This window comes from Temnothorax americanus, unplaced genomic scaffold (genome assembly GCF_048541705.1).
Source record: "Temnothorax americanus isolate GAGA-0224 unplaced genomic scaffold, ASM4854170v1 Scaffold145, whole genome shotgun sequence".
NCBI lineage: Eukaryota > Metazoa > Arthropoda > Insecta > Hymenoptera > Formicidae > Temnothorax > Temnothorax americanus.
In genome coordinates this window covers 33,227-58,359 of record NW_027509281.1, presented here as the reverse complement: position 1 = coordinate 58,359, position 25,133 = coordinate 33,227, and the positions used below count along the sequence as shown (strand labels likewise).

The 25,133-nt window shown below is 42.8% G+C and overlaps 3 protein-coding genes across 4 annotated transcripts; 2 read left to right on the top strand and 1 right to left on the bottom strand.

Moving 5' to 3' along the window:
• Positions 1-4,844: 4,844 nt before the first annotated feature.
• LOC143894859 (uncharacterized) lies at positions 4,845-7,307 on the bottom strand. Of its 2 annotated transcripts, XM_077401504.1 has the most exons (6): positions 7,126-7,307; positions 6,880-7,052; positions 6,410-6,548; positions 6,037-6,195; positions 5,714-5,800; positions 4,845-5,509 (listed from the first exon to the last, which is right to left on the bottom strand). In XM_077401504.1, exons 2-6 carry the CDS (start codon positions 7,031-7,033, stop codon positions 5,368-5,370), a joined length of 681 nt encoding a protein of 226 aa, XP_077257630.1. In that variant the 5' UTR covers positions 7,034-7,052; positions 7,126-7,307; the 3' UTR covers positions 4,845-5,367. The 2 variants fall into 2 exon arrangements, with proteins under 2 accessions (XP_077257630.1, XP_077257629.1); XM_077401503.1 differs by lacking the exon at positions 7,126-7,307 and having other exon boundaries at positions 6,880-7,119.
• A 10,353-nt stretch (positions 7,308-17,660) lies between these two features.
• On the top strand, positions 17,661-18,863 carry LOC143894863 (uncharacterized). The gene is made up of 2 exons (XM_077401509.1): positions 17,661-18,100; positions 18,203-18,863. Exons 1-2 carry the CDS (start codon positions 17,661-17,663, stop codon positions 18,861-18,863), a joined length of 1,101 nt encoding a protein of 366 aa, XP_077257635.1.
• Positions 18,864-19,021: 158 nt separating this feature from the next.
• On the top strand, positions 19,022-20,774 carry LOC143894858 (uncharacterized). The gene is made up of 2 exons (XM_077401502.1): positions 19,022-20,085; positions 20,181-20,774. Exon 1 carries the CDS (start codon positions 19,022-19,024, stop codon positions 19,574-19,576), a length of 555 nt encoding a protein of 184 aa, XP_077257628.1. The 3' UTR covers positions 19,577-20,085; positions 20,181-20,774.
• The last annotated feature ends 4,359 nt before the right edge of the window (positions 20,775-25,133 follow it).

Sequence of the window (25,133 nt, the reverse complement as noted above, 5' to 3'; positions counted from 1 at the left end):
GTTGGAACATGTTCGTCGTAAACAACATTTTCGAGGAAAGGGAGGTGTTATCTCGTAGACTAAACAATTTTGCGCTATTTTTTACGACGCAGTACGTAAAAAAACAAAGGAAGAAATGACGTCATCGGGACGATGATCGATCCCGATAACGCATCGAACCTGTTGGAACATGTTCGTCGTAAACAACATTTTCGAGGAAAAGGGGGTGTTATCTCATAGACTAAACAATTTCGCGCTATTTTTTACGACGCAGTACGTAAAAAAACAAAGGAAGAAATGACGTCATCGGGACAATGAGCGATCCGATAACGCATCGAACCTGTTGGAACATGTTCGTCGTAAACAACATTTTCGAGGAAAAGGGGGAGGTGTTATCTCGTAGACTAAACAATTTCGCGCTATTTTTTACGACGCAGTACGTAAAAGACAAAGGAAGAAATGATCTTTCAAGATTCAATTGGAGCGAGAGAGAGGGCAAAGGGTATATAACGAGGGATGAAGCGCGTCGAGCCGCATTAGTATACGATTTGAGAGCGATACATCGGTCAAAAAGAGTATCGAGATTTATTGTGTGGTTAAACACGTTATCACATGCAAGTGCTGTGAAGTGATATAATAAAAGAACTGGTGCGAAAGTGATGAAACATGGATCAATTCGAGCAAACCGAACGCGATCTATTGGAGCTATCCGACCAAGTAGCTACCGTGGGTCAATATTTCACATGGACACTGCAATGCGCGGAATTCGTCGAGCAGCTCGAGACACGCTGTTGTGCCAAACGTCAGCGGCTCTCCGACAATCCAACGATCGGGCAGAGACAATCGTTGGTTGCCCGAATCGTGCGACTCGAGGGTGTGAAGTCGCGATTGAAAAGACAATTTATCCATAGCGGTGGTAATTATGCGAATGCAGGCACCAGTGGCGACACGCGCGCGGCAGAACTCGTATGGCGAGAAATTGACGCCGGTTTCGAAACGCGAATAATGACCGGTGCGGTAATTAATACAGACCATATAGAACCGCGACAGTTTTTGGAAGACGCCTGCAGCGTAGTGTGCAAGCGAGTACGAGACATTATAAAAACACATAACTGTGTCAAAGTGAACACCGCGTTCAACGGGGAGTTTGTGGCGGGTGATAAACGTGCCAATAAGAGTATATGTACAAATAACATAGAACTCTGTGATACATCGCACTTGCGTGATTGGTATGAGCTGCACGTTATCGAGCCCACACTAGCGAAACTCGAGGAGTTCCAGGAACGCGACAGTGGGTGGGCGTTGACTCGAATCCTCAATTTGACGGTGAGCGTCAACAAATACAATCTTTTGCGCGCGGGGTGTCACTTGAAATTGCCTAAAGACATTAAAGTGAAGCGAGCTGTGATCAATGTGCTGTCTATGGACAATGCGTGTTTTGCATGGTCAGTGGTCGCCGCCTTACATCCAGCCGATAGACATCCAGAACGGGAATCTTTATACCCGCATTATTCAACGGTACTGAATTTACAAAACATTGAGTTCCCAATGACGTTGAGTCAAATTAAACAGTTCGAACGACTCAACGATATATCCGTCAATGTCTATATCATCGAGGGACAGAAGACTTCAAACGTTTTCCCGATACGGCTTACCGATCGCACGAGTGTTAAAAAACATGTGAATCTGCTGTACGTGCAGGATCCGCGAGACAACAATGTTGGACATTTCGCGTGGATTAAGGATCTATCCCGTCTCGTGAGCTCACAATTGAGCAAGAAGAAGAACAAAAAATACTTTTGCGATCGGTAAGTACTTATATTTTTAATAATATATATATCATTTTTATATTTTGTGTATAAAAAATTTATATTTTATGATTCTTTTTTTGCAGATGTCTTCACTACTTTAGTTCGAGCGACAAGTTGCAGTCTCACACTGTAGACTGCCGAAAGGTAAACGATTGCGCTATCAAACTACCGAGTGAAGACAACAAGTGGCTGTGCTTCAAGAACCACAGCAGGAAAGAGCGACTTCCCTTCGTGGTATACGCCGATCTGGAGTGTGTGCTGCAGAAGACACAACCGGAGACGGAACACGCGTCATACGCCTATCAACATCATCGAGTATGTAGTATAGCATACTACGTACAGTGCTCGCATGATGAAACGTTATCAGCGTATCGATTTCGTCGCGATAACGACTGCGTCGCGTGGTTCGTCGAGGAACTCAAAGGATTGGCGCATCGAGTAAAGAACGTCTTGTCCGACATTGTATGCATGGTAGACCTAACGCGAGACGAGTGGGAGACATTTCATAGCGCGACGAAATGTCACATATGCGAACAACAGTTCGCATCTGATGATAATCGTGTACGCGATCATTGCTACCTGACCGAGCGTTACAGAGGTCCAGCACACTCGACGTGCAATCTGAATTATAAGGAATCTCATTTCATCCCAGTAATATTCCACAATCTGTCAGGCTATGACGCGCACTTTATTATCAAGGAGATAGCTGCCGCGTTCGAAGGCTCAATCGATGTACTGCCTATAACAAAAGAAAAGTACATCTCATTTACTAAACACGTGAAAGACACCGCGGAAAGATCTGATTTGCGAAGCGATATAAAATTAAGATTTATCGACTCGTACAAATTTCTGAGCGCGAGTCTCGCAAAATTGGCATCCTTCCTCGATAAAGATAAATTGAAAATTATACATTCAAAATTTTCCGCGTTATCCGACGACGATTTCGAATTATTCACGCGAAAAGGTGTCTGTTGAAATATAGTATACATTTGCCTGTATTCACTTAGGAGACACACTGTAAGTCTCCCCTCTCACAGTATGTACGTGAGTATCACGTGACTGCGAGGGCCACCGAAATATGCGAGGCTCTCGCGTCGAGCACTCCGGCTTGAACCGTTGCTTACGAATTCAAGACGGACAGTCATGTAATAAGGTCGTAAATAAACTCTTTAGTGTTATTAGAAAATAAAGTCCTCTCTGCTAAACCTCAATTTCTTAGCATGGTAGCAGAGCGTGGTTGCAGCAAAAGTGTCCCGTAATTCTCACGTGCCCTGTGTATAATATAAAATACCGCGTTAAGTTCGGAAGTGAAAACGAGTCGAAAGCACGAAGGAACGCTTGAGACAAAAGAAGACGGCGTTGGTAAAATCCGAACACGAAGAAACGTTCGAGATTGAACCAGAAGAGAAAATGGCGGGCAAGTGTGAGATTACGATACCAGTGTTCGATGGACAGGAGTATGGTATGTGGAAAAAGAGGATTATTATGTACCTGAAATTCAAGAAATGCGACCTGGTAATAACAAGACAAAAAGTAGCTACAGACAAAGAAGATTGGGACGAAAAAGAATTAAAGGCAATAAACTACATATATAGTGCAATTTCGAACAAGCAGCTAGAATTCGTGTGCGAGGAAGAAACAGCCTACAAAGTAATGAAAAAGTTAGACAGTATGTATTTGAAGGAGTCAACGGCGCTACAGATCGTGTGCAGAAACCGATTGGAAAAAATGAGATTAAACAATTACAGCGATACTGAGACATTTTTCAGTGAGTTCGAGAAGACGGTTAATGATCTAAGGAGCGCGGGTGCAAATATAAGTGAAAAAGAATAATTAAACTATATGATCAACACGTTGCCAGAGTCATATAGTTATATAGGTGACTTAATCGATACACTAAAAGAGGAAGACCAAACTGCTGAGTACATAAGAAATAAAATCAAGCTAGCTGAAATGAAGAATCAAAAGGATCATAGTGAGAAAACAGCAAACGCATTTACAGCGAACAAGGATGGATGCCACAAATGCGGAAGAAAAGGACATTTCGCACGAGAGTGTCAAGACGGCGGCCAAGCGGGACGCAACGACGGATCGTGGCGAGGTTCAACACGAGGTCGGGGACGAGGCAGAACCGCAAGAGGCTATGGCAGAGGACGTGGCAGAGGACAACCATGGTGGAAATATACATGGTGTGCTCAGTATTGGTCTGTCTTTTTCTAAAATCTCCCGGCTCTCTCTTTTCTTGTCGCCGAAAAACACAGGCTTCCATCAACAAAATATCCCTAGAATAGTGGGTATTTTGTGTTGTTACGATGCAGAATTCGACCCTCTTCCTGTGATTTTAATTTCGTGTAAAATAAAGGTAAGATGTTTTTTTTAATTAAAACTAAAATATTTGGCCATTATTCGTAACAGTAATAAATATAATATGCAATAAATTTATATAATAATGAAAGTAAAAAACAGGAAAAAAAGATTTATTTTAATATACTGTCGATTAATTTTTCATATCTATTTTTTTTAAATAAAGACTATTTTTTTTTATAAAGACTATTGTTTATTAAAGACATTGTAAATTATTCATCATAGATGATCCACAATGTCTCGGTAGCTTCCTCTTCGAATGTAGGCTTGCATTATTCATATTACATGTGTACGTTAAATTTTTTTTTATTTACTTGTTTTCACGATTGTTTTGTGATTAATTTATATAATTAATAATACTTTTTAAATAATTTTTCTTCACTTACAACTAATTATTAGATAACTTAATCAATGTGATAAACTGGCTTCTAGTACTTTCTGTTATATTTACTAAATAAAAAATCATTCTTTTCTATGTTTAGACCGAATTCATTCAAGCTGTTGAATTGGAACAAGTGGATAAGAAAATCAATATTATCAGTCCAGAATGTGATACGCAAAATGCTTGTCTATCAGCAAAACCGAAGCTGCCAAAGATATTGCATATTGACTGTCACATATTTGCTACCAGGTCGAGGTATATTAATGAACTTGCAGGAGTTAAGGATTAATAAAAGGTATCTCTAAAAGTAAAGTTGACAGAAGATTAAGGTTTATTTAATATATACACAAAGACAATGTTTATTTAATATATACACAAAGACAAGGTAACAATCATATTAAACAAGTTTCTTTTATTTATGTACATTTTCTTCTTGTCGGAAGAACGTTCATTTTTTTTAATTTCTTATCTTTTCTTTTTTTTTCCTTTCTTGCGTGTGTCTTTTTGCCAATTTCTTTAACTCGAATGTATGTGCGAGTTCTAACAAGGCATTTTAACACCTCCTCGGGTACCCAATTGACGTTGTATCCAGAGTTCTTAACAAGAGTGACCACTTTTTTGACGACATACTCTTCTTTTAAAAAACTGTCCCCATGAAAAGCTACAAAACAATCCTCCACAACTTTACTAAGCTTCATCAACTGTTATGCTTTTAAAACGTAAACTTAAGTCACTTTTTTTAAACTGATGATAAATAATGAATATCAATGCAATTACAAATTAATCATTACTACATATATTGCACCATAAATAGGCAGTAAAGTATTTCACTCACCGACGTTGACGTTTCAATGGTGGACTTCCTTGTTCACTATTATATGCTGCCTCGTGAACTTTCGTCTTCGAAGTAAACCATTTACTCCTCGATCGTACTGTACTACACTTATGTAGTACTACCTTCTTCTTTTTGGATCTACAAAATATACATATATAAGGTCATTAAAGAATTTCCTAACTTGTCACTGTAAAACTTAATTATTGTATTGTTAAAACTAAACAAGAATTAACAGATATAAACAAATTGTGCAACGCATTGAAATGGACTTGCTGAAAAATTTGTTAAAAATTTTCCATCTATGCGTACGAGTGTGTTACATCACGAATAAATTTTACTAACCTTGTTGGAAAACTCTCACTGCGCAACAGTTCATAGGATACTTCCTGAACATCGTTGTCACTGTTAGTTGGTTCCTGGCAACGATTACTGAAAAAACATATAGAAAATAATGTTACAATTAATGTACACCGAACTTATAGTGATGACACATGGAAAAAAACCTGTGCACATTGCATTTCAAAAGAATCAAAATATCTTTAAATGACTCACTTAAGTCGAATGTATATTACACAACTGTAGGAATTACATTATTTATTGTGGAAAAAAATAACTTGAATACAAGATATATCCTCAAAATGTGGTACTTGTATTTTAATACATACCTAGTAGATACTAATGTTAAATCTTGTAAGTGCTCAGTGACTCCTACGGGGGATGGTACTGGGGTCGAAGATCGTATCGGAGTATTTGTGTTCGTAGATGGGCAAACCAAATGAAACTCCCGCCGTATCACCTTCATATTATTTTCTTCAGGAGATGCTCTAAAAGAAGAACAAAGTTATTGTAATTTCATATACATACTACAGAAAGACTACAATTGCTAGCTTTGTAATTTTAATAAATATCAGAGCAATGAAAATGATTGTTATATCTCGTCTAATAATTCATAAATAACATATGATAGCACTATATATTATTAACGATATGGAGCTATGGTTACAAAAGGACTATATTGATTTTTCCTTGTTAACTTACTGTTCATTTAATGGCTGCAGATGCAATGTAGGTACAGCGGATGGCAAAAAACTCCGCCTTTTTGAAATTTTTTCTGCAGCTCTCTTCCTCTTCGGCTGAACAAATGACTCTGGCGTAAAGTGCATTGAACAAATTCTTGCTGTAATAACAAAAAATCGTAATGTATTTTGTTGATGTATCAACATCACCTTTAATTTACTTCTGGATGAATGTTATTACTAATGTTATAACATTTTTAACTAACGCTCGAAGTCAATTGAATAAAAAAAATGTTCCTTCAAATTAGCTAACTGACGTTTATTTATGTATATTTTCTTAAAAATTAATTTCTATCAAATTTACCTAAAAACAAAATGAAAACAGCAGTTTATCACTATTAATTTCTCATTTCTTATTAAATAATTTGATAAAATAAGCATAGACATAAGCAAACAATATAAAGCATTATATTTATTATTATTAAGACTTACCGTTCACCGTATTGGAAGGAAGGACAACTTCTCCGATATTTTTGTACCATCCTTCACGCATGATTTGGTTTTCCGGTATTTTGTGGAAACTGACTTCCTCCGGAGTACATGTTGTATTGGTGTTTTTACAATTTTTGACAATACACCGCACCATTTTTGCGTTCTCCAAGCTCCTGAAATCAATTTTCAAAATTAAACAAACGTTGTCTAGTAAGTGGAGGTTAAAAATACACACAGACACTTTACCTGAAAGAGACAGACGACGACAGAGGAGTACGAGATACACACACGATTCACGTGCAAGAGAGACGCTACTAGTACAGTAGTGCCAAACTTCCAACGCTAAACATTTTGTTTCTCACAGTTGCCCACCCTGTGTTTTTCGGTGACATTCACGTTGAAAAGGGGCGTGGTTTACGAGTTCTGAGCACACAATGTATATTTCCACCATGAGGACAACGTAGTCAACATGGAGCAAGTACGAGCGAGCAGAGCAGCATGGACGCGAGCGCTTGGGTAGCGACAACGGCGTACGCAGCACACACCGAAGAAACAAACAGGTTACGTAATTGCGAAATAAAGTGGCTACTTGATAGCGGGTGTTCCGATCACATTGTCATCAATGAAAATTATTTTGAAAAATGTATAGAACTAAAAGAGCCAGTAAATATTTATTTAGGTGATAATAGATCAGTAAAAGCTACCAAGATAGGAAATGTAGTAACGTACTTTAAAGCGTTTGGAAAAGTAAATCAAGTAAATATAAAAAACGTATTTTACGCAAAAGATATGAATGCAAATTTAATAAGCTACGGAAAATTAACTGATAAAAATACTATTATGTCTAAAGGAAAGTTTGCAAAGATTATTGATGAGAATAATAAAGTCGTAGCGGTAGCGGTCAAAGAGAATAGAGTTTATAAAATGAAAAGTAAATTGAAGGAGACTTGTGTAAACAGTGCCGAGCGGAATAACAATATGAGTCAAAAGGAAAGGTGGCACAGAATGTTAGGTCACATAAATTTCGGTTATCTTAATACGCTGAGTAAACAACAGCTACTAGTAAGAATTCCAAACGAGTTTGAGTCGGAATTGATGAAGTGTAAAACTTGTATAGAAAATAAAATGAGAAATTTACCGTTTGAAAATAATAGGCATAGGGCGAAAGATATTTTAGAAATTGTACACACCGATGTATGTGGTCCTTTCAAAACTACCGGGTTTAATGGAGAAAAATATTTCGTTTCATTTATCGATGATTACAGCAAGATTGCCAAAGTTTACTGCATTAAAACTAAAGACGAAGTTTTTGATTGCTTAATTAGATTTGTTAGGGAATGTAAAAATATAACTGAAAAGAAAGTAAAAACTTTAAGATGCGATAATGGAAAGGAATATTTAAACAATCGTTTCTATACATTTGCAAAAGAACAAGGCATTAGATTAAATAATTGCCCAGCGTACGTACATGAGTTAAACGGTACCGCGGAACGATTTAACAGATCAATAATGGATATGACACGCTGCTTACTAACAGAGGCAAATGTACACAAACGATTTTGGCCCAAAATAATTTGCGCGGCGACATACTTGAAAAATAGAACTCTAGCGAACACGATAGAAAGAAAAACACCTTACGAAATATTCTTTAGGAAAAGACCAAATGTAAAAAATTTACGTTTATATGGTAGTAGAGTTTTCGTAAGAATACCCGAACAAAAAAGAGTATCAAAATGGGATAAGAAGGCAGATATAGGAATTTTATTAGGATATAGTGTAGTAGGCTATAGAGTATTAATAAATAATAAAATAGTAGTTACTAGACATGTAGATATTATAGAAAAAGATGTAAAATGCATTGGCATGGACGAATGTGAGAGCGATAATGAAAGCGACGTAAGTATGGATGATGAACAAATTGAGGATGAGGTTTTTGAAAGCGATGATGAATCCGAAAATAAAAAAATAGAAGAAAAAGAAAATGAAAATGAACAAAGAACTCCTCGCAGGTCAACGCGTGAGAGGAAAAATACTGTAAGGTACCCAGAACCGGAAAATTATAGTATTTTTGTAAATTTTAGTAGAGTAGATACGCCTAGTACGTTTGAGGAGGCAATAAGTAGTAACGATAAAAATAATTGGGAAGAAGCAATGGATCAAGAAATAAGATGCATAAGTAAAAACAAAACTTGGAAATTAGTAGATAGAATAGAGAGTAAAAAAGTCTTAGACGTGAAATGGGTGTATACAAGGAAGTCAGATAACCGATATAAAGCTCGATTAGTTGTAAGAGGTTTTCAACAAACTGATGTAATTGATGATATATACTCTCCAGTCGCGAAAAATCAAACAGTAAAAATCTTACTTTCTTATTGTTGCCAAAATAGCTTAATCATTGAACAAATGGACGTAGAGACCGCCTTTTTAAATGGCAAAGTGACCACGGAGGTATATATTAATCAACCTAAAGGGTATGAGGATGGAACAAATAGAGTGTATAAATTATTAAAAGCTCTTTACGGATTGCGAGAAAGTCCTAGGGACTGGTATGAGTGTTTCGATGAGTATGTTACGAAATTAGGATTTAAGAAAAGTAATGTAGAACTATGTTTGTATGTCTTTGGAGAAGGTGAAGATATTATTTACCTTTTAATATATGTGGATAATTTATTAATTTGTGGAAGAGATAAAGAGAAAATACAAAAAATAAAGAAGTTATTATCAGATAGATTTAAGATGAAAGATTTAGGCGAAATAAAGGAGTATCTTGGATTAAATATAAATTACAATTATCTAAAAGGGGAACTCACTCTAAGTCAAGAAAAATACATAGAGTCATTAGCTGATAAATATAAAGTTCAAAATAGTAGAATGTACAGTACTCCTATGGAGACAAACTTGAAACTTGAAAAGGCTGAAAGTTGTGAGTCAAGTATAAAGTATAGAAATTTAATAGGTGCTTTGTTATACATTAGTTCAAATACGAGACCAGATATAAGTTTCAGCGTTAATTATCTTAGTAGATATCAAAATAGCTATAGCGAAACGCATTGGAAATATGCATTGCAAATTTTGAAATACCTGTACTCAACAAAAGACTTAACCTTACATTACAAAAAAAATGAAGACTGCGATATTATGGATTGCTATGTTGATGCCGATTGGGCAGGTGATAATATCGATCGAAAATCCACGTCAGGATATGTAATAAAAATGTTTGGAAACGTAGTTGATTGGAAATCTAGAAAACAAAAATGTATAACCAAAGCCTCGACATTTGCAGAGTATGTAGCATTATCTGAAGCAGTGAGCGAGATAAAATATGTAAGAGAATTAGTAAAAATATTCGGCATAAATGTTAGTGAACCAATAAAAGTTTTTGAAGATAACTCAGGAGCAATAAATATTGCTAAAAATGGTAACTTTACGAAAAATTCTAAACACATTGAAATACACTATCATTTTGTACACGACAGTGTAAAAGATAAACTGATTGATGTTTGTAAAATCAGCTCAATTGAAAATGTCGCGGATATTTTTACTAAAGCTTTGTGTAAAGAGAAGTTCGAAAAATACAGAAAGCAATTGAATGTAATTTAAGATAAGTAACTAAAGAATACAGTACAAATGTAAGGAGGCGAGTTGAAATATAGTATACATTTGCCTGTATTCACTTAGGAGACACACTGTAAGTCTCCCCTCTCACAGTATGTACGTGAGTATCACGTGACTGCGAGGGCCACCGAAATATGCGAGGCTCTCGCGTCGAGCACTCCGGCTTGAACCGTTGCTTACGAATTCAAGACGGACAGTCATGTAATAAGGTCGTAAATAAACTCTTTAGTGTTATTAGAAAATAAAGTCCTCTCTGCTAAACCTCAATTTCTTAACAGTGTCTTTCCATACGAATACGTGGACAGCGTCGAAAAGCTGGAGGATACGTGTTTACCGCCGCGCAATTCATTTTGCAGTTTCTTGACCGGTGACACCGTATCCGAGAGCGATTACGCGCACGCCGCGAACGTATGGCAGCGATTCTCCATTCGAACTCTGGGCGAATACAGCGATCTATACCTGAAAACCGATGTCTTGCTGTTGGCCGACGTGTTCGAAAATTTCCGCGATAGCTGCGTCGCGAGTTACGGACTTGATCCTGCGTACTACTACACTTTACCAGGCTTTACGTGGGACGCGATGTTGAAACATACATGTATCAATTTTGAACTACTGACCGACGTTGACATGGTCATGTTTATCGAACGTGATATACGCGGCGGCCTGAGTCAATGTTCCGGCAGATACGCGAAGGCCAACAACAAGTATATGGAGTCATACGATTCATCGAAACCGTCATCGTACCTAATGTACTTCGATGTCAACAACTTATACGGCTGGGCGATGTGTAAGCCACTGCCCTACGCGGAGTTTCGATGGGTCAAAGACGCGTCAAATTTCGACGTTAACGCGATCGCTTTGGATTCGCCTACGGGCTATATTCTCGAAGTCGATCTTGAGTATCCGCAGGATAAACACGACGCGCACACTGACCTACCGTTCTGTCCGATGCGCGATAAACCGCCCGGCAAACGGCAGGACAAATTCTCGCCACGCTGCACGATAAGAAGCGTTATGTCATCCATTATCGCAATCTGCAACAGTGCACGCGCTATGGCATTTGCATCACTAAAATACATTGCGTATTACAATTCGCTCAATCTGAGTGGCTCCGCTCTTACATCGAACTCAATACAAAATTCAGAACACAAGCCAAAAATGAGTTCGAAAAAACGTTATATAAATTAATGAATAACGCTGTTTTTGGGAAAACAATGGAGAATGTACGAAATCACGTCGATGTAAAATTAGTGACGAAGTGGAAGGGTAGATACGGTGCAGAGGCAATGATCGCGCGACCGAATTTTCACAGCAGTAGCGTGTTTTCAGAAAATCTGGTAGTCATCGAACTGCGCAAACTCGAGGTGAAATTCGACAAACCGATCTACGTCGGCATGTGCATCCTCGACTTGTCGAAGGTGTGCCTATACGAATTTCACCACGAATACATGTCTCCCTTGTACTGCGACTCGTGTAGAATCATGTATACCGACACGGACAGTTTGATTTATCATATCAAGTGCGACGACGCGTACGAGAACATGAAACATGATATAGTCAGGTTCGACACAAGTGACTATGCGGTAGATAACGCTTATGATATGCCTCTCGTCAATAAAAAAGTGCCGGGCCTGATGAAAGATGAAAACAACGGGGTCATTATGACTGAATTCGTTGGACTTAGGGCAAAAATGTACGCCTTGCGAGTCGGTGGCAAAAAAGACTGTAAAAAAGCGAAAGGTGTTAAAAGCAACGTCATCGCGCGTACCATCACATTCGACGACTACACGCGGTGTCTGAACGATGAGATTGAAATGACTCGACCGCAGTCGTGTATAAGATCGAAAATGCACGAAGTGTATACTATTAGCGAGACGAAAATCGCTCTTAATCCGTACGACGATAAGCGATATATCGTGCCGGATTCGACCGATACGTTGCCGTGGGGACATTATCGCATACCTTTATCATAGTAGTTATTATAATAAGGAACAGTAAAGATTCATGTATGTATGTAATATAATGTATGTATGCATGTATGTACGTAATGTATGCAATACATGTAATAAAATGTATGTATGTATGTAATGTATGTAGTATAACATATATGTATGTATGTAAGAAATAGTCCTCGAGTAAATATCGTATTATATATGAGAAGGGATATTAATAAGGATATCGCACATGTATTTAGTATTTAATATTTTTTATTATATACTGTATATGTATCACATATTTCAAACATTTTACGCTGTTTTTGAACCGTTTGACAACCGTCCGACAAGCGTTCTCGAACCGCTAGGCAGCCGTCCGACAACCGTTCTCGAGTCGTTCGTTGCCGTTCCTCGTCGTCGTTAATGAACCGTTGCTTCTCTTCACTCGACGCCTTTCGATAGTCGTTTCTGCTGAACCGTTTGTCCATTCTTGTTCGTTGTCGCGTCCGATTCAACGGTAGTCGAATGGCGAAGCTTGTTTATCGCAGTCCGTAACGCTTGCAGATCTTTCTCGAACGCAGTCAGCTTCTCGTCTGATTCTTTTCGTTGATTGTTCAATATTTTAAAGAATTGATCAACGTACAGTTTGTTAACCGCGTCACCGTCAGTCTCAGGTTGCGCTACGCGACGAATCTTGCGCGACTTTGCGTCAAAGTCCGTGGCGGCGCGACACAGAGCGTTATTGCGCACGAAATTTCTCATTAATCCGCTCCACCGATGGTACGAAATGGCGTTCGTCGCGTCTCCGCTGTGCTCGAACAATCCAAATTTGTTGATCGGCATTTCGACGCTGATTGAACGGATCGCCGTCGCATGGTTTAATTTATAATAAGCCCGGCTTCGCGAAGTTCCTCGATGATCGACATGATCTCGTTGTCGTGGGCATTGTTGCCAGCTTGACGCGAAGCGTCGAGCAATCGCAGACGATCCACCAGCTCGTTGGGGTCGTCCCAGTGCACGTAGTCGATCTTATTGTCGGTTAGCGTCATCGCGCGAGGCATGGATAATCCCTTTCCAGATTTTTTCTTCTTGGATTCGGTAGACATCAACGGTGAGATTACAAATCGATACTTGAATCCCACGTTGCCCTTTAGTCGCCCGAGAGGATCGTGCTTGTATTTATGAGCACTCGTTGCCAACAATATGCTCCTGTACTTGATCTTATCGTCCTCCGTGTAGATCGCGTCATCGGGTATTTTTTTGAAGATCAACTCGTAAATACCGGGTGTGCCGGCGTATCGTACGCCGTCGATATAAATGTTATCCGCTTTGTCCACGTCAAAACTTTTATTACCGAGCATCAATTTATTATTGCCGAGATAAACGCCGTACGCTATGTCCATCGATGGACAGGCGCCCAAAACATCTGCGATGTAAATTCGGCTCAGTGGACCCAAGTGATCTTCCAACGATTCTATAAACCATTTTCGACCCTCCGACGTTTGCAACCGATTATGAACGGTCGTCCTGATCGAGTCGTCCGTGGTTTCGAAAACATTCGCGGTTTCAAGAAATTCGGGACTTGTACGTTGCACGGTTCGCGTCGGTGTAGAGGTTATCGGTGTAGAGGTTATCGGTCGTTTCGATTGATCAGATTTACACGGTGTCGATGACAGATCCGGCCAGGAGTCTGATCGTTTCTTCTTTCTTTTCGGTGTAACATCCTCCTCCTCCTCCCCGCGCTGTTGAACGGATAGCGGTTCGATTTTCGCGTCAGCGTCGCTCTCCGTCGGCTCCTCTTTTTTCACCGCGATCAAGCTCGAGTTGTCAACGATCTTTTTCAACGGCCCGATGAGAGGTTTAAAGTGCGTGTCCAACTCAATGTCCTTCTCGATCTTACCGGTCTTCAAAGCGCGAAGTTTCTTGCGAATCGAATTACTCGTCTTTGCAATCTCTTTCACGACCTTCTCGCGTTCGCGAATCGTCTCGCTTTCGTCGATCGCAGCCATCGCGGAAAAAAAAGCAGAGTGTCGATCTCTCTCTCTGTAATAACGCTAATGTTTCACCTCCGACGAGGTATCGGCAACGACTGATCGCTTTTACGGTATCGCGAACACGTTAAATCCTTTTCTGTATCGGCCGTTCGAAAGCGCGCTGTCCTTGTCTATCACTACGAATCCGTACTTTTGTTGCCAACAATCGTGGCACAACGAGCAAAATTTATCGTACGACATGTCGGTATTCACGTGATCGTTGTACACGTGTTTCAAATTGGTACCATCCTGTTTGAACAGGATCAGCAGATTCGCGTTGTCCCGTATCAGATGTTTAGGTATTCTCGCGTACGTCTGACAGAGATAGAAGGAGTCGACGCTCGAGTGCCTGCCCATTGAGAAATACTCTCTCACAGCGTCTTGCTTATCGCACGCCACGTCATCGAAGACGAAGATCGAGTTTGGACGTGCGTCGCTCGGTGGAATGACGTCACTGTTATTGGAGAACGTAAAATAGCCGATTTCGTCGATCGATGTCAACAAATTCTCCAAATATCGATATTTCGGCTGTTGCAGCGATTTCGAGTACACGTACACGTTTTCGAAACGTACACCGTGCGGACTTTCCAGCAAGCTGATCAGAACGTTGGTTTTACCGCAATTCGAAGGGCCGCAAATGATCGCGCGTATAGTAGTCGGTAACATCGTACCGTGCTTGCGTTTCTCCACGTTGCCCCCCATCGACCGTGATCTGTCGTCGCAATTCGTCACGCGAATCGCCAACGGTTGTCGCACGAATCTCATTTCTTTCCACACTGCCGACTTTCTGGCTGACTCGAACGCCTATTTATAGGCGAGCGGAACCGCGAATCGCTCAGTAGCAAAAATGTTCGTCCTACTGTCGAGATCTTCCGATATTCGCGACTTGAGCGCCGAACAGCTGCAATTTGTGCCGAAAGCCGTTCTGCTGCAAACGTGCGGCGATCACGTCCACTACGTGTGGGACAAGCTTCCGGAACATTTAAAGGCGGATTTGGAGGTTCAGACATATCGTCGCTGTTACGAACATTACAATCGACCGTGGCAGCGAACGCACATCGACGGTCCCGCGCCAATGATAAAGGATTGCGGCGAATGTCAACGAAAAAAAATGGTGGAGGCCTGTTAAATCGCGCGATAAACGCACTTCCGTTCGAATTACACATTCCCAGCTATCAATTTTGCGGTCCGGGAACTCGTTTACAAGAACGATTGGCGAGAGGCGATCAAGGTATTAATCCATTGGACGCGGCGTGTCGCGAGCACGACATAGCCTATTCGCGTAACCGCGATCTCACCGAGAGACACGCGGCGGACGAGATACTCGCTGCGGAAGCGCGAAAACGCATTACCGCGAGAGATTCGACTCTCGGAGAGAGAGCTGCCGCTACAGCCGTTTGGGCGACCATGAAGGCTAAGACGAAGCTCGGAATGGGTTTGAAAACGAAAAAATCGAAAACTGCGAAGAAAAAAAATCTAACGAAAAAACGGATACTTCCGACAGCGAAACGAGGCGGCGTATTGCCGATTCTACCGTTGTTGGGAGTTCTCGGCTCTCTGGCCGGCGGAGCGGCGGGAGTCGTAAAGGCCGTGAACGATAACAAAGCCGCGCGGCGTCAGCTGGAAGAGATGCAACGTCACAATCGCGCCGCGGAAGGTCGCGGACTTTATCTCGCTCCGTACAAATACGGACGAGGGTTGTATCTCGGCCCGCACAAACGCGGGCGAGGAGTAGCGTCGAAAATAAAAAAAAAAACGTCAAAAAGACGTTAAATATGCCCGCGGGTATTACGACTAACGTACAATTGAATCGATTGGCAAGGCGTATGCGCGTACCGTTCTTCAGAGGTGTCTTCATGCGTGATTCGTTACCGATCGGCGGTGTACGTCGAAACGAGAGCGGTATCGTGAATTTGGACGACGCAGCGGGTCCCGGTACTCATTGGGTAGCGTACGCGAAGAGGGAAGATCGAGTCGTATATTTCGACAGCTTCGGCAATCTTCGACCACCGAAAGAATTGGTGCGATATTTCGGGCCGAGCGTGACGAAGATCGAGTACAATTGCACGTCTTATCAGCGATACGATCAGAACATTTGTGGACAATTGTGCCTGCGATTTCTCCGGACGATCGACGCAAATTTAAAGCCCGACGGTGCGCCGTGGTGACTCAGTATTCGTTAACGGTTTCCGCCGACATGTCTATAACGTTCACGCTGACCGGGAAGAGCAGCATCCTCGCGGAGCACTATTTTCCCGCCGTGGATCTGAGCGACGGTGACTACGAACTCGGTCTAACGTGCTTTGAGACTTATCACACGATTCCGAACGTGAATTCTTCGAACAATAAATTTTATTTCGACGAGGATGACACGGAAATTACGATTCCCGAGGGATCGTACGAGATACGAGCCATAAATGAGTTTTTGAAACGCGAAATTTCACGAAAACGCCCGCGACGCGTAAATCGTTCCAACGATGATCGTACGTCGGTCGCGAATATCGCGCGAGAGGCGACCGCTCGCGCGAACGGCTACGAAGACGAGGCCGCGGAATACCCGATAGTGCTCCGCGCAAATTACAATACGATGAAGAGCGAGATCAAGTGCGCTTTCAGAGTGAACTTTAACAAACCGAACAACGTTGGATCGCTGCTGGGATTCTCGTCGAAGCGTATATTGCAGCCGAGACAGTGGCACGAGTCGGACGCGTCGATTAATATTATCAACGTAAACATTATCCGCGTGGAGTGTAACGTAACCGCGGGTGCGTACAGCAACGGCAAACGTGTTCACACGATACACGAATTTTCACCGAGCGTACCACCGGGATATAAGATATCGGAAACGCCGGCGCAGATCATTTATCTGCCGATCATCGCGCGAAGCGTTACGGATCTAACGATACGCGTCACGGATCAAGACGGACGATTGCTCGATTTTCGAGGAGAAGAGATCACCGTCAGATTGCACGTACGACGGCTACAGCGATAACGCGCGACGTGTGACATGCTCGTGTTGAACGACTCGGAGCACGCGACAAATAAGAATATCTTTACGACTGCGACGATCGACGATATCATCAAATCGACATTCGGTAGCGTTAAAACTGAGACGAAAACAGAGACGAGAAAGAAGCTCAACGCATCGAACGTTAAATTTTTACAATCTCTGGGATTCGCGGTACGAAACATCTGAACGATGACTGAAATTCTTAACATCGGAGGCGAGCCGGTCTTTGACGATCGCATCGTCAAGATCGAGACTCACACGTACAACCCGTACGCCAACACAACGTTCGAGTATAGCGACGAGATACGAATACCCATACAACAGCAGGATCTGTATACGTTGCCGTGCGAAAGTTTTCTCTACGTCGAAGGAACATTGACGGTGACCAGAGCAGCCGGCCAAGCCGATGACGTGGTATTGGGGAATAATTGCGTCGCGTTCATGTTCGATGAAATTCGATACGAGCTCGACGGTGTGGAGATTGATCATTGCAGAAACGTAGGAATAACCAGCACGCTCAAGAACTACGTAACGGTATCGTCCGACAGAAGCGTGATCCTGCGAAACGCGGGCTGGGAACCGCATAATAACGCGAACGGATACTTCAATTTCTGCGTACCGCTCAACCTGTTACTGGGATTTTGCGAGGATTACAAACGCGTGGTGATCAACGCTCGTCACGAATTAATCTTGATACGATCGCGCACCGACAACAATTGTCTGATGGGAAGTCTCGCGTTGGAGCCTACTGTCAAACTAGTCAAGATACAGTGGCGAATGCCTCACGTGGTATTGAGCGAGGTCAACAAGCTGTCGATGCTGCGCACCTTGGAAAACGGACGATATCTAAGTATGGGTTTCCGTTCGTGGGATCTGTACGAGTATCCCCTGTTGCAGAACACGACCAAGCACTCGTGGGCCATTAAAACCGCGACTCAGCTCGAGAAACCGCGATACGTCGTCTTCGCTCTGCAAACGGGTCGGAAGAACGTCATGTCCGCGGACACGAGCCGATTCGACGACTGCAAATTGACCAACGTGAAACTCTACCTAAACTCGGAAGTCTATCCGTACGACGATTTGAATTTGGACTTTGGTAAACACAGATGGGCGATTCTGTACGATATGTACGCGCGTTTCTGCAAGGGCTATTACGGATACGAATATCTCGAGCCGAGTCTCACCGTTTCGACTTTTCTACGTAACGGCCCGTTCGTGATCATCGATTGCTCTCGACAAAACGAATCCGTCAAAAACGCCACCGTGGATGTCAGACTAGAATTCGATTGCATGGAGAACGTACCGCCGAATACCTCCGCGTACTGTCTCATCATACACGATCGCGTGATCGAGTACAATCCGTTGACCAACGTAGTGCGCAAAATAGTCTGAGTGTTCGCGGCAACGTCGACGAAAATTTTGTCTCTCTTTAACCTCCGATACAAATTTATGCGAGGGGAAAAAGGGGAGCAGGATATAAAAATCAGAGTGTCGCGAAACGCGCGTCATTCCTCTCGATTCACGCATCGAAGAAAGAGAGATATCTCTTCATGTCCGCACCAACGTTCGTCGACCTGCAAGGTTTCGTCGTCGGGATGAAATTTGTCGTAAAGGAGGCGGCGGTGCTGAAAAACGGGGCCGTTCTGGCGCATTACATCTTTACATGCCCCATGCCGTGGAATCTCCTCACAAAATCCGACAAATCGTGCGCTTCCTGGTTGATTCGCAATCACCATGGATTACGATGGGAAGACGGAAACGTGCCGTACAGCAAGGTGAAGCGTTTAATTACATCGGCCGTGCTCGGTGAGGAAAAGGACGACAACGATGACGACGACGACGACGATGACGACAAGATGCCGACTCTCGTGTACGTCAAGGGATGCCAGAAACGAGAATGGCTGGTGGATCTGCTTGAGAATAAAGCGAGAAACCTAAACATCGAGACTCTGGATGCGGATTACGAAGATATCGAATCTTTAAATATTCTAGATGCTACCAATACTATGCGATGTGGAAAACACGTTAAGAATTGCGCGTTGCAAAATGTATTAAAAATATTTAACTGGTGGTCGAAACGCCAGAAAGAATTGTCATCTTTTTAAAAAATAAATTTTATATGTATGTGTAAATTTTACAATGTTTTATTTCCTTTCCCCCATTAGTCGATAGTGTACAAAAATTAAAGAATAAGTAGGTATCGTGACGAATTCTAACTCGATAGCTTCGAAGGGGGTATCAGTTTTAGACGAACATGTTTGAACATGTTTCGCGGTTGATGTCATGTGGAGGGGGAGGGGGGATATACGTCTTAATAAAGAAAAAAACATCTTACCTTAATCCCCTCTCCTAAAATTCAGAGCGCTAATTGGGCGTTCCAGAAACATTAATCTTCCCCTCCTTCATCATAGTTTTGTAAGTTGCCGCGTATATTCGATTAATTTTATACGACTAGTCTCGTATCGACTGCTTGTGCGAACGGTGTTCACTTCTCATAACCGAGAGAAAGAATGTATTCCGCTGAAGGAAGCAACGGCGGTAACAGCAGTGGCAGTAGACGTATGAATTATTACGTGCCGATTCCCGATGTTGAAACTCCAACGTGTGAAAACAAGTAAGTTTTGTATAATTTATAGAGCTTTATATTTTTTTATATCTTTTTTGCGAATTGTATTATTTTGAAAGTAATCTCATTATTTTTTTCTATAGCATTTCGTTGGAGCGTCGCGCGGTTCGTATACTAGGCAGACGATACGCATTGACAGCAACAGCTTATAAATATTTGGATATTGGGATCAACGTGGGACCTATGTCCTCTGTGGATATACATATTGGCGATAACCGAGGCAATCGGATAATTCTGCCTCATGCAACGTGGGTGACGTTCATCGAAAGACGTGCGGATATTCAGCAACTCGTGCAGTCACCATCGCATGCAGGACCATCATCGCTAGCGTTTCGAGATCTGGAACTCGTTAAAATACGCGACGCAGATATTGTAAAATTGGCCTCGTGCGACACCAGCTTGTACATGAAACCGTCAACCGTACTCTTCTTGTTCGAACTAGAACATTGCGTCGAGAATGTGTATTTTCAACTGTGCCAAAATGTTCATGGCGTAAGTGAAAAATTTAAACAATTTGTAATCATTTTACGTCAAAATTGTATCACCGATAAATGTAATGCAGTTAGAATCTTGCGTGAATTTTATGATAAGAATTCAATTATTGATTGTGAACTGTTGGCGTATGCTGCAGATAATATTGTACATGATGCATTACATGAGAAATAAATGTATATATATATTAAAATGCATATCACTGTATCTAAAATTATCTTTCCTTCTCTCAATTATTTATTATAATGAAAAGAAACGCGCGAACGGGGGGCCGGGAGCGAGCGCGCGAGAGAGAACGCAAACGAGAGGACGGTCCTTTTCGAGAGAGACTGCGCGCGAGAGACAACGCGAACGTGGGACGGGAGCGAGAGAGAACGCGCGCGAGAGAGAACGCAAACGAGAGGATGGTCCTTTTCGAGAGAGACTGCGCGCGAGAGAGAACGCGAACGAGAAGACGGTCCTTTTTCGAGAGGAAGACGAAAAAAAGAAGGAAAAAAAGAAATAACGCGCAACGTCATAATCGAATGGCGCCGCAAAAAACGTGATCCAATGAACCTGTGACCCACATGTTCACCAAAAAAACCTCAATAAATTGCCCTAAAAGACATGTCTGAAAAGGACATTGCGGCGGTATACATGCACAGCGGGGGTCTCCGAGAGACTCCCAGGCCAACTTTTTTTTCCGGCGTTTTTCATTGTTTCTCTTTATTTTTTAGTGCGCTACCGTAGTACGTAAAAACAAAAAATATGTAAAAGAAGAAGAATAAAAAAATGTATTTTTTAAAATATAAATCATGACTTAATTTCTTCACACGCATTATCATTCGAGCAGTATATGCGACGTTCGACTCGAAACACTCGAGCCGTCCTATCGTAAACTATGAAGCCATGCTCCGGCGACGCTCGCTTTTGTAGTGTGAAATGACATCTGTTTATAATACTATCCCCCCTGAGATCCTCGCCTAGAACTCTTATTGACATCACTACTCACGACGGAAAAAAAGTGGCATTCTGACTGCAGTCGCAGAGCAGTGCGCGACGAGTCCGCATTTTTTGTGATTTTTAAAATTATTTTTTGTAATGCCTCCATACGATCTTCCTCCGTATAACGCGAAATACGTAAAAATCAGTGAAATTTTAAACGATCCTAACGATTTTGATTTCGAGGACTTTGTTGGTGCTGGTGATCAGGAGGAGAGGCCCGCTGCTCTCCCGCGTCTCCCGCGTTTCCCGCGTATCCCGCGGACGGTCGGTGTTGGACGCGGCCGGCTTTTCCCCCGCGGGCGGCGTGTGTTAAACGTTAGTATCGGGGAATTTTTTAATTCCGATATCGATATTGACAATTTAGAGGACAGTAGTGATAGTGATAGTGATAGTGAAGAAGAGAGGTCCGCTGCTCCCCCGCGTCAGCCACCCGCGCCCCGGCTCCCAACAGCTCAGGTGGGCACGCCACCCGGGATTTCACGCGGGCGAGCGCTGAGGAACGCTCTCGGCCTCCCGGCTGTCGGACGCGGGCGGACACAAATAAGTGACATTCGAGAGGAGAGGTCCGCTGCTCCCCCGCGTCAGCCACCCGCGCCCTTGCTCCCAACAGCTCAAGTGGGCACGCCACCCGTGATTTCACGCGGGCGAGCGCTGAGGAACGCTCTCGTCCTCCCGGCTCTCGGACGCGGGCGGGCGCAATCTTACGCCGATTCCCTCGCGCAGGGTCTCGTGTATCGCCCAACGCCAGAGGACGAGAGATTGGCGGACGAGCTGGTGTTCGACGTGGTTCGAATTGTGCACATCGCGGGTTCTCCTCCTCCTCCCGTCAACCGCCCTGGCCGCCAAAATCCACGGGAGGCACTATCGGCAGCATTCAGACGGATGTCGGTGGGCCGCGGCCATGGAGCCCTCCCTCGTCGAGATTAAGGTGTGTTTTTTTTTTACCTAAAAATTAATAATGTAAGAGCGAGAGAGAGACCGCGCGCGAAAAAGAGATAACGTGAACGGGGGGGATGGGAGCGAGAGAGACAGCGGCTCTTCCTAGAAAAAAAAAAACATGAAGAGGACTCCGCAATGATCTCACCGATGAAATTCCAGCAGCCGAACGGCGCCTTTGTAATACCCCCGCGCCGATAAAGTGACGACACCCCCCCCTTGGCGGTGCCCCTTGTCAATACGATATGTTTATTAATTTTTAATAAACATGTCTTGACACGCTCGCCGACCCCCCCCCCCGCTCCCCCTCACCAACGAGTCGTCTTCCCCCTCTCCCCCTTTCCCCTCACTAACGAGTCGTCCCCCCCCGGCAGACCCCTCGCCCTCGAGTCCTTCCCCCCGCCCCGCTCCCCCCTCGGAGCTCCCGGGGTAGATCTGTCACTGTTTTATCTACTGTGGTATAGCCGGCGCGTGCTAACGGCAACGCCGCGCCGGCAACGTCACAGCTCAAGAGAGAAGAAGACAGCATATCGTATGTCTGTCCTTCTCTCCCCGCTCGAAGCTTGCCGATTGCCGAGCGTACACGGACAGAAGAGGAGCTTGCGCGACCAGCATTGCATATCCCCTCCATCTGAGTAGTTCGGACACGAACCATAGCACGGACACGAACCATGTGTGTACCGTTACCGAGCGTAACGACGTAGTTGACGTCCACTTTCTCAGGCACGCGTCAGTATACGTCCGCTGGAACGGAATAATCCCGGTGGCCGCTCTCAGGTTTCTCTCTGCTACGCACGAGCGGCGCGTAACGCTGGACCCCCGTTCTGAGCGATGATAGTTTCTCGCCTTTTTTAAATAAAAATAAAATTTTCTAACAGCATAGAAAAATTGTTTGTGCTTACGTATGTACATACGTGTGTACATACATGCATACACAGAAAGATATCAATTCTACTGTTTAAAAAAGCGATTACTCAATTTACTTTTTTTCTTTTAGTAAGTAACGGTTGTCTTTAAGAATAGTATATTGTGCACTAAGGGGCGAAAGTAGCGTTTTTCAGACGAATATGAAGTTTGTTGCCCGAGCCTTTGGCTCGGGCGGCAAATCGCACGAGTCTGAAAAAGCTTTCGACTCGAGGTGCACACGATATTTTTCACAACACCTCTTTACGGAAATGTTCGACTTTTGAATGCCTGTAGAGTGTATGCGTTTGATGTTCCATTCATACAGTTTATACGCGCGTGTAGTTAAATAAAAAAAGAAAAAGAGAGTGATGTGGGGTCCAGAGACAAAGCCCTGGTGGGGGCCAGGAGTAAAGCCCTCGGTGGGGTCCAAGGGTAAAGCCTGGGAGGGGGGGGTGTGTGGAGGGCAAAAAGCCCCCACATAAAAAAATTAAATTAAAATAAAATTTAAAAAAATATATAAATAATTTTAATTTTAAAATAACAATAAAATTTCCAAAAAATGTAAAAAATATAATTTCTTGAATATAAATATATCATTAGACCCGTGAAAATGTCAATAAATTAATAGACGGCGATACGAGTCAAACGCGGTACGTGGTGCCCAAATAAAGAATTAAAAGTTACAGAAGTAACGAATTAAAATGTATATACGTATATACATATATTCCAACTTAATAAACTGATTATTTGTCCGACTTGAAACACAGCTATCGTTGGAACATTAATACCCTTCCCTCCCCAGAATTAAATCTACACGATTTAATTATTTAAAAAACTGTAAAAATATTATTGCGAAAAATATTAATGTTCCAACGATAGCTGTGTTTCAAGTCCAATAAATAATTGGCGCTCAGTTTATTAAGTTCTGTAGCGGCGGTAACCGCGAACGAAATATTACCGACCTCTTATCGTTTGCTCCGCGAAGCGACACTTCTCCCCCGGCTGCCGTGCGAGGCACACACTCGACGAAACGAAGTGTCTAATCGTCATACCACGAAATAAATAGTACTGTGTGGAAAAGTGTGCATCGAGTGTCTCTCTTTTCCCGCATCCATCTCCCCGTTCGGACATAACAAATTGGCGACGAGGATTCGAGACGAAGTCACGCACAAGCAAGGGAACGACACGTGGCATGGAGGCCGGCGTTCACCAGCGGCAACAGGTGTGTCAGTAGACAAAATCCTACGAAATTCGGCGTGGAGTAGCGACGGATCGAGAGGACGGCACCGATACAAGACGGAGAAACCCGCGGAGGGTGAGATGAATCGTAAAATATCTTTATTCGCATTCATTTTTGACGCCTCGGAGAGTCGGACGAGTCCATTTCCTCGGAATTAAGGGAAGACAAGTACAAAGTTTCGGACGAGTCCAAGTAGAAAAAGGGGGAGTCGTACCGGCGGTAAACGTGGACGAATTCATCACGCACGCCGGATCACGTGAGAGTCAGGCGTTTCGCGCACCGTCACGATGCCGACAACAAATACCACCACACCGTCTACGGCCACGGGGGCCACAACCACTACCGTACAGAGCGTGTTCACGATCGAAACGTTCGACAATTCAAAATTCCAATGAGACCGATGGGTGGAGCGATTGGAAGGAGCTTTCACCATTTTCAACGTGGCTGAGAATCGACACCGACTGTACTACTTGCTTCA